Here is a 12,410-nt window from a genome sequence, read left to right on the forward strand (position 1 = left end):
CGACTACTGGCATCCTGTGTCTCTTTCCTCTGTTTCCGGGAACTCTGTTCCTTGCCGATTTATTTGTAACGATATGCACAAACTCACTTCACTCTCTACATACTTCTTGAACCTTTCCCAGTTTTTCATGGACTGAATTTTATGAACCTAATAACCAAAGCTGCATCCTGCATAATAACATTAAATTTGCGACAGAAGGGGCCTGAAGTGCAACAACCCCTTTATCAGTAAATCAAAACAAGGGGATGGCGCATAGAATAAACGTTGTTCAAACCAAATCTACATTATGTAGCGTAGTGAATGGGCTCGCAAGGACTAGCTTACCACTCAGTTCCAGCCTCCATGGTGGCCACCTCCGTAACCGCCGCCACCATATCCACCACCACCGTATCCGCCGCCACCGTAGCTGCTTCCGCCAAGGCCTCCACCGAGTCCTCCTGCATATCCTCCTCCGAGTCCCCCGCCGCCTCCTTCCTTGATAATGATCACCTTGGCGGCGCCACCAGAGCCTCCACCGCCGTAGCCGCCGCCTCCGAAGCCGCCCAGGCTGCCGCCGTATCCGCCGCCGCTGTAGCCACCATGACCTCCACTTCCGAATCCTCCGCCTCCGTATCCTCCCGAGCCTCCGCCGTAACCGCCAAGGCCTCCACCGAATCCGCCTCCACCGGACGTCTTGCTAACGGTGCGTACCAGGAATGTGGACGTGAGGCCACCACCGCCACCGAGGCCGCCGCCTCCGTAGCCACCACCACCGTGGCCGCCGAAGCCGCCACCGAGGCCACCACCTCCATATCCACCGCCACCGTATCCGCCGCCGCCGATTCCACCTCCACCTCCACTGAGGAAGCCGGCCTTAACGGTGTTGACTAGCAGGAGACAGCATAATAGGGCCTGCGTGAAGTAGGTTTTTCAACACTGATGCGCCGCAGAGCGCAACCCTTAGCTCCAAGAGATAGATTAGTGTTTTCAAGTACGTGGTGTTATTTACACACTCGATGAACACTTCCTCGGCGTGCCTGCTGAGCGCCTGGGCGCCCAGCACCGCACCGCGACGGACGTCGAAAAGGGGCATGCATCTCCATGCTCCTGGTGCTGGCTCCCTCCCCCTCGTGAGCCGGGTGAAGGAATGTCGAGCCGTTAACAAAAGGTGGTTAGGGAGCTGAAAGGATTCCAAGAAAACTTGAGGGAACCTGAAGGAGCTCCAAGCCATGAAGAGTTCCCGAGAGCCCCGCGTTCCTCCGATTGTTTTAAACCGGACCCCGCTTCCGACGCGCGCGCTACTCGCGAGCGCCGGTGCGCAGGCGCCGGTATCTGACATGAACAGATATCTGCGCCCCACTATCGCCTCGCGCATGCGCAGGCAGGCTCCAGCGTACGCCTGTGGGCGCATGCGCTCTGCCCCTGCACCTAGGATGTGTCCATCGAGTTAGCCCTTAAGGCCAGGGTGTGCGCTTTCACTTATGTATTTTGGTTGCTCTTCCTCGGACCCGTGCTAATTCATCCTAATACTTAGAGGGCGTGAGTGCTTGAACTGACTTTAAACCTGGAGATCTGGTATTGCAAGCTTGCTCGCGGCAAACTATCAATAGGTCACGACAATAAGGAGCATGCATGCTCAGATAGGCGAGCTTTTCGCGCACAGCATGCCCCCACTGGCGGAACCCTACGCTAGTCCCATTTCATTAGGACTGCGTAATCTAACCGAAGCAGGTGAATAACAGGTGAATAAAAAGTCGAAGAAGACTTTCTACGTGGTTCGTTAAGGAACTTGCAAACCTTCACTACAGATATGGCGCTCTACGCAAATACCACTAGGCTAGCTGTACGATGACAAAACAGTTTCTCGAGTGCAAGACTAATCCCCTAGACTTCTACAACGTTCGCCTGCGTCGCAGGCACGCTTTCTTCCCCGTTAAAGTTGAGGTATACCGGGTGTTTCAGCGAACACTTTCTAAAACTTTCAAAAGCATGCTTTTTGTGGTAAAAATATGGCTTTTGCGGCGTAGTATTACCAGTTTTGACTGACACCAGAAAATAAGTAATAAGCTGGTTAACTAAGTTTTAATAATTAATTTTTTAACTAGTACAGTTAGGAGCCTAGTTGCAATCAGATATTTTTAGCCAGTCGTCAGTAATAGCCATATCAGTTTTTATAATTGCGAAAACGCGATTAGCCTTGGCCCTGAGGCTCGAAAAAATTTGGCTTTTTCGACTAGTTACGCGCACTGGAGGGGTTGCTTTGCCTGCATGCTTTCGAAACCGCATGCATTTTCGCACGATGCAGCCGAATTTTGTCGAGCCGCAGCGGCGATGGTAATCGCGTTTTCGAAATTATAAAAAGTGAAGTGGCTATTACTGACGACCGGCTACAAATCTCTAATTGCAACTAGGCGGCCAACTCTACTAGTTAAAAAGTTCATTATTAAAATTAGGTAACCAGCTTGCTATACTTCAGACAATTCACCGGTTTTCTGGTGTAAGCCAACACTGGTAATACTGTGCCGCAAATGCGATATTTTTACCCCAAAAAGCCTGCTTTTGGAAATTTTTGAAAGTGTTCGATGAAACACCCGGTATATCTTAGCTCCGTGCTTTGATGCCGCATTTGTTTGAGCTATACCTTGGGTTTTACAACTCAGCGGAATAGCACACTCCTGCTTTGGACGGCCACTCCATGGCAGGCGCCACATAACATGCTCCGTACCCTGTGTTCAGCAGCTCCTTATGCGTCTTTGCAACAGCCCAGGGGCGCCAAGCCACGAACGGCTGAACATGGATTCGCGCCCCTAGCGCATGCGGTTGGACGAACGCGACGAGACCGCTCGAGCGGCTGGTGCTCGTGTTCTTATGCGCGGCGCCGAGGCCCGGACTCACCGTGGACTTCATGCTGTTCGTGGTTGTCGCTTGCGATGCCAGCAAGCCGCTTTATGCAGCCGATCGAGCTGTTAGGCCCTTTTATACGGCCGGAAAGTGCTTCGTCTCGGGGGACATGCATGGGTGAGAGGAGGGGCGCCGGACATCACGCCTCTCTTTTTTGAAAGGGAGCGCCAGTAGCGGCTCGCAGCAGCGTTGGAGCAGCATCATCAGAGGAAGCGTAACGGGACTGCCTCGGCGAGTGCATGCGGGGCCTCCTCGCAAGACCTGTCCCGTGGCTCCCACGCACGGTGCTTGTGCCATACCAAAACGGTTGAGTCATTAGTTTCTCTCTTCACTTCTCTGCAGAAAGAATGCCGGCTCTGAAAAGCAGACGGTCAACGGAGATAATGTGAGGAGTAGCGTCGAGTGCTGCAAACAAACGGTGTGAATAATGTGCAAGCAAACCACTGCCCCCATTGCAGAATGCACAGCGAGGTCTAATGCGGCCAGGCGTTCCAGCTGTCTGCATCACCTCCTTGACTGGCAGTGGCATGGAACTGTCTTCTGGTGTTCCGCTATTAGTGCGCATTATTTAGAAGAAAGAAAAACTGCTGCGCTGATTTATTAATTCAGACCTTCCGCATAGCTCATTTCCCCGTGTACTTATCGCAATAAACAGATTAATCCAGCGCGAAGAAACCAGGGCACGAAAGATAATGCACAACACAGGATGGGCGCGTTCCTTCGAGCTGGATTACCTGTTGACAGCAATGAACCATTTAAGCCAGAACAAAATCCTAATTCACTTATCACAATCCCTGAACTGGTCTAGTGGTGGCCAATGAAAAAAACTGCAGAGAACGTTTACTACTTTGGAATTAATGCGAAAGCGCGGATTTGTGCTGCGTAGAAGACGACAATGAGCGGGCAGCGCCGCGGGACGGAGCAGATGGGGGTTGATGCAGACGACGCTCTGCAATGCAAAGCGTAAGAGTGCGGTGCGCAGTTTAACACGAGGTGTGTTCGGCTGCGGCGATAGCCTATTTGCGTGAACTATTTACAAACTTTACGGGAAACGCCACGAAATACATCTCGGAAAGACAGAACAACAAAACACTAGACAGGAGGAAGAAATAATTTCAGTGTAATAAATACTATGTTTAAGAAAAAAAAATGCCGCGCGGTGTTTTTCTGGGACATACTACAGCGGACGATCAAAAAGGACGTTAAGATCTCGCCTTGCAGTACGCGGTTCTTGCCTGTCCTGAAAGACTCCGGGATTCCCCGGAGTCTTTTCAGTGAACAGGGCGCCTTGGTGCGGGGGGTTTATGCTGCGCAGGTCTGGCCGCCTGAATGGTTGCCGATTCTTGACGACGTGTGTGTCTCCCGCAATTTTGATGTGCTGGTGGAGTGCAGTGTACGAAGGCATGAGAATGTGTGTCTGCATCGCGGAATAGTATGTGTGTACGTAAAGCCTTTGGTAGCTTAGCGGGTTTCATTTCCGTGCAATAAAGAAAAAAAAGATAGCCTAGTGAGCTCGTTCAGCGGCCTTTGAAGCTTATCTGTCCGCGTCGCAGCGGGTTCGGCCCCCACTAGCGGATGTTGATGGGATTTCTTTTTCGTGCCTATTTTTCGTGCCTCTTCGTGCCTTTTTCGGGTCTTTTTCGTGCCTCTTCTCTATGAAATACATCGGCAATAGACGATTTTGCTAAGCTCTGAACCTTCGGAATAGTGCTTTCGCAGAAATAAAGAGAATGCAGTGCCGCTTTGCCACACGGGCCGCAAACCGATACTGAGTCGCTTTCGCCGCCAGTAGTGACGCAGTCCTCACAACGATGCAGGAGTTGTATCTGAGGAGCTTTTGGACAGGTTTATCGCTTGTGCGCCGCCATGCATATTGGCCTGATGGCGAGGTGATCATGAGACAATTTGTGGGTGGAAATTTGTTGATTTCGTAAGTGGAGAACTTTTCTACACAGTGATTAGTAGTTTGCCGCAAAATCTTCAGTGACACACACTGACGCGATGCAGCGTTTATGGCATTTAAATGACACCATACCTCTTTTAATATATATTGCTCAATTATTGTGAAAAGAGCGAAACATTTAACGGGGCCGCTGCTGTGGCTTAGTGATTATGGTGCTCGGCTGCTCACCGGAAAGACGCGAGCTCGATCCCGCGGCGGTCGCATTTGATGGAGGCGAAACACTAAAGGTCCGTGTACTGCGCGATTTTAGTGCACGTTAAAGAGCCCCAGGTGGTCGACAATATCCGAAGCCCTTCACTACCGCGTCTCACATAACATGTGTCGTTCTGGGAAGTTAAAGCCCATAAAACTAAGACCAAACATTTGACCAACAGGACGGGCGGGAAGTTCAAAGTGCTGAGTTAATTTACCCTGAACGCGAAACGACTTCAGTGCACAAAAGAAGGAACTGCGCTGTACAACATCAGTGCCACGTAATTGGAGACTGTCCCCGAAGTTGGAGATAGAAACGCTGGGCATATTTTGGCAGTGCCTCAAGCTGCACTGTTCAGTTCATGCCAATTAGTCTTGCATGGTAGCGCGGAATACACTAGTGGGGAACAAAAATATCGGCCTGCGTGAGAGTGCGAAGACCGCGATATAAAGACGACAAACAAGCGAACAAAGCTTGCGCATGGACCGTGACCTCACACGCTTAAGTCCCCTTTCTTTAAAGAGACGCCGTTGTCTGTAAATGAGACCAGGCATTTCTGCGTGGCCTAACGAGACACCGTGGGCTGCTGCTTGACCGGGGCCACCTTTAATGCCTTCCGCAGTGGCCGAGTACTCAAGCAGTGCACTGCTTGCCTTTAATAGCTGTTGCATTTAACATAATTTCCGTGTCATGCCACCAGTTTTCAATTCTCATCGCGTCTGTTGCTGCTGTGAACAGTGACAAGCTCCCGCGTATAACTGCATAAATATTCACCTGAGACATCCATCTCATTTTGCAGCCCTTTTTTAAGAGCGCTCGAGTGCGCATACACGCTAAAGGGATCTATTTTTAGGGCTCACTTGCCAATTATCGTAGCGTGGGTCAGAAGAAGGATGTGCAGGAGTCGTAAGCATCGCCCAGATCGGCTCGTTTCCCTGCGCACTGCGAATGGATTCCTCGGCACTTAGCATACGGACGAGTACCGAAGTAAAGGTATTTTCAGCATTCGCTTTCAGTTTCTTCCCAAATGAGCTCGTGGTCAACAAGCACACTAACGATTCGCCTGTGGTCTCGTTACTCGAGCAAGTGCGCATCGGGCAATTATGTCCACAACGGCAAGGCCTGCTGGTCAGAAGCAGGTCTTGTATGAATTTCCTAAGGTGATATTAAGACGGGAAATATATCTTTAAAGCATAAAAAATGAAGCCCTTCCAGACTTAAGCAACCCTCATACGAGCCATGTCAGCGAATTCCGCATTTCTAGCGCAGCCGTCTTCCTCATTAAAGTCGCAACGCGAAATATGACCATAATGGAAAGTTAAAATGAAGATTATTTTTTACTTTCGCGCTTCATAATATGTGGTAGTTGTACACATGTGGGAGCCTGGAAGTCCCACACTGCCAACAGTAAGGGATATGTCAATATTACGCGGTAAAGTGGGCCACAGGTTAATGTTAATTGCCCACCCCTAAAATGGCGAAATTTTACTTTATGCATTAGTTTTCTGCACTTCGTTGTGGCGTCTTCTGAATGTAAATTCTTTTGGCATCATTAATATTTGATTCTCGTTAATGGTAGTTTGTTAATGTTATTTCACATTTTGCACCACCATTACAAGATGGGTGCGTCAAATGGTATAGATGCTCTCAGCTTAGGTTAGGCTTTCGCATCCGGAGTTACCACGCCTGCTCGCTTAACAGATCTCGAGCTTGTGGTCTAAGTTGAAGCAAAGAAATTCTTGACCTCATTCTCCTGGCCCAGACGTCACGTTCTTTATCTTTGTCTAGGAGAGCGGCACAAGCTCTCCTATCCTCTCAGTCTCGCCTTCCCTCTCGCCTCGCACCCTCGCCGTCGCGCTCCGGCCGGCGCCGGTCAGTTATCGTTTTGGTATACCACGGCCAGTCTCTGCCGTTGGGACTCTCTATGAGGAGCGTGAGCACACAGGCGACATCCGGCTACTGATCTGTGGCGACCAGACGGTGGGCTGCCATGAAAAGAAAATTTCACATAAGCGCACACATGAATATTTTTTTAATTTCGTTCCATACCATCGTCCCGCATAAATTTCCAGAGTTGATGAACGTCGTCCCTTTGGCCGAGCTGTGTTTCGTTTCGCGAGGCGCATAATATGCGCCAGCGCTTTTCGCCCACGCTCACTTCATGCTCATTTCACAGCGGCGATTGCACTGCGATACTAAGAACTGTCGCTATGACAGAGGTCACGCGATAGCGTGAATGCCCGATAAAACTTTTTCACCCGGCATTTTTCCGCACAGGGACAACTGCTACTTCTCGTACTGCTACTGCCACCACTATTGTTGCTACTACAACTAGCTATCCTCGACCAATTCACCAATTACGCTAAGAGTGCGGGAACAGCAGAAAGCTGTTAGGAGTTTGAACTGACTTCTTTTTTCTGCACAGGCCGAACACGGACAGGGAAGGGGCAGTTACATTTTATTTATTGATTTATTGCAACTACCACAGCGCCCATGAGGCATTATTGCAGGGGGGATATAACTACATACAATAACAGATGCAAAGAAGATATTGGGGACCATGTCAGCAAGGTAACACAACATACTAAAAGAAGACTAAATGAGTTCACAAAGTAGTATGCATGATAGCATCGGCACACCGCTGGTAAACGCACGACACGTGGAAGAAATACATCTGATCATCATTTCAACAGCACTTAGGAAATCAGTTTCACAAACCACATCATTCGGAAGCTTATTCCAGTCCAGTATCGTGTTACGGAGAAACGATTACTTAAATACATTAATGCGGCATTGATAACTCTGAATCTTTCTCGCGTTGTCTAGCCTTTCCGAAATGTAACATGGCTGCTTTAGATAAGCGTTTTTATTAATACCGGGAATTGCCGCCATCACGGCTGCTCATGCACGCGGGGATAAGATAGCAAGAAGTACAGTGGGTAGATAGCATGTATGCTGGCCGCACTTAACGCTCGGCTGGGGCCGTGTTCTCTAAGGAGCCATTATTCATTTCGGATCGATTTGGTCCTCTGGCATTGGTCACTTTTTTTCGGCGACGCACCTGCGACTTTCAAACGTCTGTGGGAAGCGACCGGGCAATTGCCTGCTTGGCGACCGGACCTCATCACTGGCTTTATATCGCAGCCAACGGCGAGCCGGAGCGTACGGAAAGTATAGGGAAAGGTATACTGTTGACGTGCCCTTCATTTATTTTGTGATTTCTGTGACTGGCCGCTTACTGCTTTCGACTGACGCTTCCATCACGCTAACGTCACGCCACATGAAATGGTTAATGGCTCCTTATCGAATACGGCCCGTGTAGGCTATATCACTCAATTAACTATAGTAAGTTTTGGCCGCTTGGCGCATGGAAATAACTAAAGAACAAAACAGTGCGCATAAGGGGTCAAGAAGAAAAGATCGAAACAAAACTCTTCGTTTATGTCTTTTTCTTGCCGTCCTTGGGCTGTTTCGTTCATTATATCACTGAGCCTGTTCGTGAAAGCGTTGCTTCAGCGTAGACTTGCTCAGTAAGTTACTGTGTGACGGGGTTAACTACAACTGCATTCCGTCCTGGTCGAGTGCTTCTTCTGAGTACTTGGTTAATTGTTTGCAGCAATAAATTGTTGGGGAAGTGTCAAACGACGTCTCTGTTGCAATGTGCCTTTACGGAATTGTGGTCTCTATAGAACTTCTGAATTCGGTTTTATGAAATGGGGTCAGGTGTTGGCCCCAATTCGTAGGAGGCTTTCAATGACGCTTGAGCGGCCGTTGCAAAATCTCTCCTACGCACCTACTTGTATTCCCACAGAACCCACGGTATATATCTACCATATTCCTTGATGAGTGTCATGATTATAGACGTGCATTATTTACGAGAAGCGAAAATGCAGTCACACAGCGCGGAGCAGAATCGCGCTGAATCATGCCAGTGTGATGATTTAGAGGTGCACGGCGGGGTTAGAATCGCGTGTGCTAGCAAATAATCGTTTCACAACTCTGTATTAGCAGCAGACGTGAATGGATGGGCCTTCCCGACTGGTTCAGGGTTCTGCAAAAAGAAAACTTGATTGAAAAGGTCGCGCGGCTTGCGTAAGAAGAAGCACAAACTACGCCACTGGAAGCCATTTAACGCACATTATACTTTTTCTATGGCTGCATGAACGTTGTGTTGATACCTTTACATATTATTTTGGCTACTGGGTAAGTATTACCTGTTCCATATGGCAGCCCTTGACAGAACTATCAGATCGGACGAGCATAATATTCAAAATGTTTTTTTCCGGGGGTATATTGGATAAAAAGGAATACTGTCCAAATTAGACGTTTCCAAAAGGTCTAGGACGGGCGCAGAAAGATGTGTGCGTTCTTTCTTGTAACCGACTCGTAGACATTCGCTATTTAGGTGGGAGATCATTCCGGTGCGTTTTAGCTGCGCAGGTGAGGCCCGCCCTGGTTCAGTGGCTGGGTGTACGCACATAAGTAACTCAAAGCATGCGCCGCCTTATGTGCGGCCCGTGCTGCCATTTGTGAGTGGGCTTCCAGAATCAGCGAGGCGACCGAAGGCTATGTCAGAAAATTATTTTGCAAGCTGGCATGAGTAAGGCACAATGTGCCTCTTTCGTAACAGTAAGCACCGAATGCACTCTGGTTCTACCCTTTGGTTATATGCCTATGTAGCCTTCTTTCCATTCAGACGGAAAAAGAAGCTGCGCAGGTTTAACTTGAATTATATGGAAGCTGAGCTGAAAACGCCACCTGCAGGAGTCATGTCGACACTCCCAACAGAGCCCGCATTAAGCACCTCATTCAAAACATTTTCGACGGATTTCTGAGCGTATTCTTAGTGCGAAGCACTACTTAACACATGTCCCAACCAAGAATCTTGTGTGAAGCCTCGTAGTAACTCGGGTAAGCTCAGGTTATTTTGGAGGAGCGTCGCATAAGCTGCAGCCAATGGGAGGAAGCTCGGGTAAGTTCGGAGCAGTGTCGCGCCAGCTGTAGCCACTAGGAAGGTGACCTTGAGGGTGTCTGCCCAAAAATGGCATAGCAACAGCTCATGCAGAAATAAAATAAATATTGCCGCGACTGGGTTTCGAACCCGTGGCGGTGCGAACAGATCAGCTTCGCTGGCCACTGCACGAGAGCACTTCGATATCGCCGCAGCTGATTATTCCTCCTGTCTAACTAACACATTCTTGCACTGTGCGCTGCACATCGCCGTCTTCATCAACTTCCATTTGCGTGGGAAAAGATCAGATCAGCTTAACCTCGATCAGACCTGAGTCCAATATCGTCGCCAGACGTCTCGATGACCCACCAAAGCAAAAGCATGAGCCAACCAGCATATATACACAGGCTTTCGCACGTCTACTCGGTTTAACTACGTTAAAATCCTACCACTTTTAACGTGATAGCGTTAAAGGCCTAGTTACCCAGAAAATCCGGTGTCGGCGTTGTAGGCGTCTGCATAGTGAGCGAAAAATCACGGGCATGGCTGTGACAGGTGGTCCCTAAAGCAACCTAGGAGGAGGTGGGAAACCTAGATGACGTGACCTTGCGGTGTCATCACAACCTGCCTAGCGGATAGTGAGCAAACTGCCCATCGTGGCAGGTGCCAGTTAAATTAACGATTGGTCGCTAGGGAAGAGCAACCTGTGGCCGCACAAGACCCACCGCTGGGAGCACCTGCCATCGCAGGGCAGTGGCGCAGTGCTTAACCGCTGCACCCCTGTGCCAGGAAGGGTATGAGGACTCCCAGGGACCCATGGATGTGACGTAGAGAATCACCTTTTGCATATTTGTCAATTAACTCATTACTCTATCGCGTCATGCCCTTAATATGGAACTTAACCTCCAATTTTTTTACTTAACTGTTCTGTTTTTGTGCTCCAGCCTACTCGGCAAGTACTTTGCAGCTCAAAGATAAGATATCGCAGGAAGACTGATATTGGTGCCGCAGGCAGGCTCCACAAGGAGGCGGGTTGCCCTTTGTTCTGCTTCCCTTGTAACATTGCAGGCACGGTCATATGTGTTTCGACAGGATTGGAGTGAAGATTTTTCATGTTTTGGGAAATTCCGAATGGGATTTCTAGCTGCTTGTGTCGTACTATGCATTGTGTTCCGTTCTGTTGCGCTAAAATTCTTCGTGCATGCCAAAAAGGGGTGCCACGTTCTAGTCGCCAGAGGGCTCACGGTAGGCAAGAGGCCAGGGAGTGGCGTCGAGTGAGGTGGTGCAGCGCCAGTTTTCAAGGCTTGTAGGTGCGGTTTGAGTTTCTGAGAATCATAGTAATGGTTGATGCTTTCAACTTAGTATTCCTCGAAGTACACGGGCTCGCGTTGGCCATGTACGGCGTATTTCGCCACAGTGTATTGTACTATGGCTAGAAAGCGTTTCTGCCGTTGGTTGCTACTCTAGGCATTGAATAAAATAATAGGTTTGTGACACTCTGCACTAGCCAGAATGATTTTACCTCGGAACAGTAGTGAGGGAAGCACTGGCGTTTTTTCGGCAGTGCCTACGTGCGCTCATCGTCTGCTGACACACGTGTCGCTCAGTGCGAAAAGATGTAACAGCGTCGATCGTGTCCCAATCTCATCTGTCTCGTGTAACCGCTGTTTTTAGCCCCCCCTTCTTAAACTGGTCAATTTGGTGAAAAGTTTGGATTCCAGAAATTATATTCTTTTCTAGCTCTGGGTCTTCTGTTTGGTGACGAAAAATTATAGCAAAATATTCAGTAGAAATTCATAAAACTACGATTTTTAGATCTGTGGTCGTCAAAAATTGTGAGGTAGGGGTTTCTGATGATCCTGGCACGCCGCGAATTCTGCAGGTTTCCGACGACGGAGCACCACAATGGTAGCATCACTACGAAGAAGAAGGATCAGAGGTTTCGTTGATTTCAGTGTCGCATTTCTTTGACCAAAGCGAAAGCGAAGAGGCCATAAACGAGAAAGTAAACTTAAAGGTTTGTTCTGTGATATACTACATTTTCTGCGATCGGCATCACTCACCCCTTCGTAAATTTGTAACGAATGGAAATAGAATGATTATATTTGTCGCGAACGATTCCAGATACGTTGAGGGGTGCAATAAATCTCTATTTTTTTCCTACAGGAGCAGTAGTATGTTAGTTATTTTTATAAAAAAGTTTTCATGTGGCTATGCATGCAAAAGTACTGAGAATCTAAAAAAAATAAGTGATACCGCCATCATAGAGAATAGGGCTTTGGGAACATGCTGGCATACACAATTACCGCACTTTCTACTTAATTATTCCGGACCCGAGGTGAATTGACGAAGGTGTTAATTATAATTACCAAGAACTGTACCAGGTATAGCTGAAAATAAAACGCATTACTGAAATTAGCAGA

At 48.6% G+C, this 12,410-nt stretch overlaps 1 protein-coding gene across 1 annotated transcript; it reads right to left on the bottom strand.

Annotated features, from left to right (window-relative positions):
• Positions 1-327: 327 nt before the first annotated feature.
• Positions 328-2,886, bottom strand: LOC149351557 (uncharacterized). Its single transcript, XM_089577056.1, has 2 exons — positions 2,875-2,886; positions 328-891 (listed from the first exon to the last, which is right to left on the bottom strand). The coding sequence occupies exons 1-2, from the start codon at positions 2,884-2,886 to the stop codon at positions 328-330; spliced, it is 576 nt and encodes a 191-aa protein (XP_089433182.1).
• Positions 2,887-12,410: the final 9,524 nt, after the last annotated feature.

The sequence above is a fragment of the Amblyomma mixtum genome, chromosome 3 (assembly GCF_055824585.1).
Source record: "Amblyomma mixtum isolate Tamu chromosome 3, ASM5582458v1, whole genome shotgun sequence".
Classification (NCBI taxonomy): Eukaryota; Metazoa; Arthropoda; class Arachnida; order Ixodida; family Ixodidae; genus Amblyomma; species Amblyomma mixtum.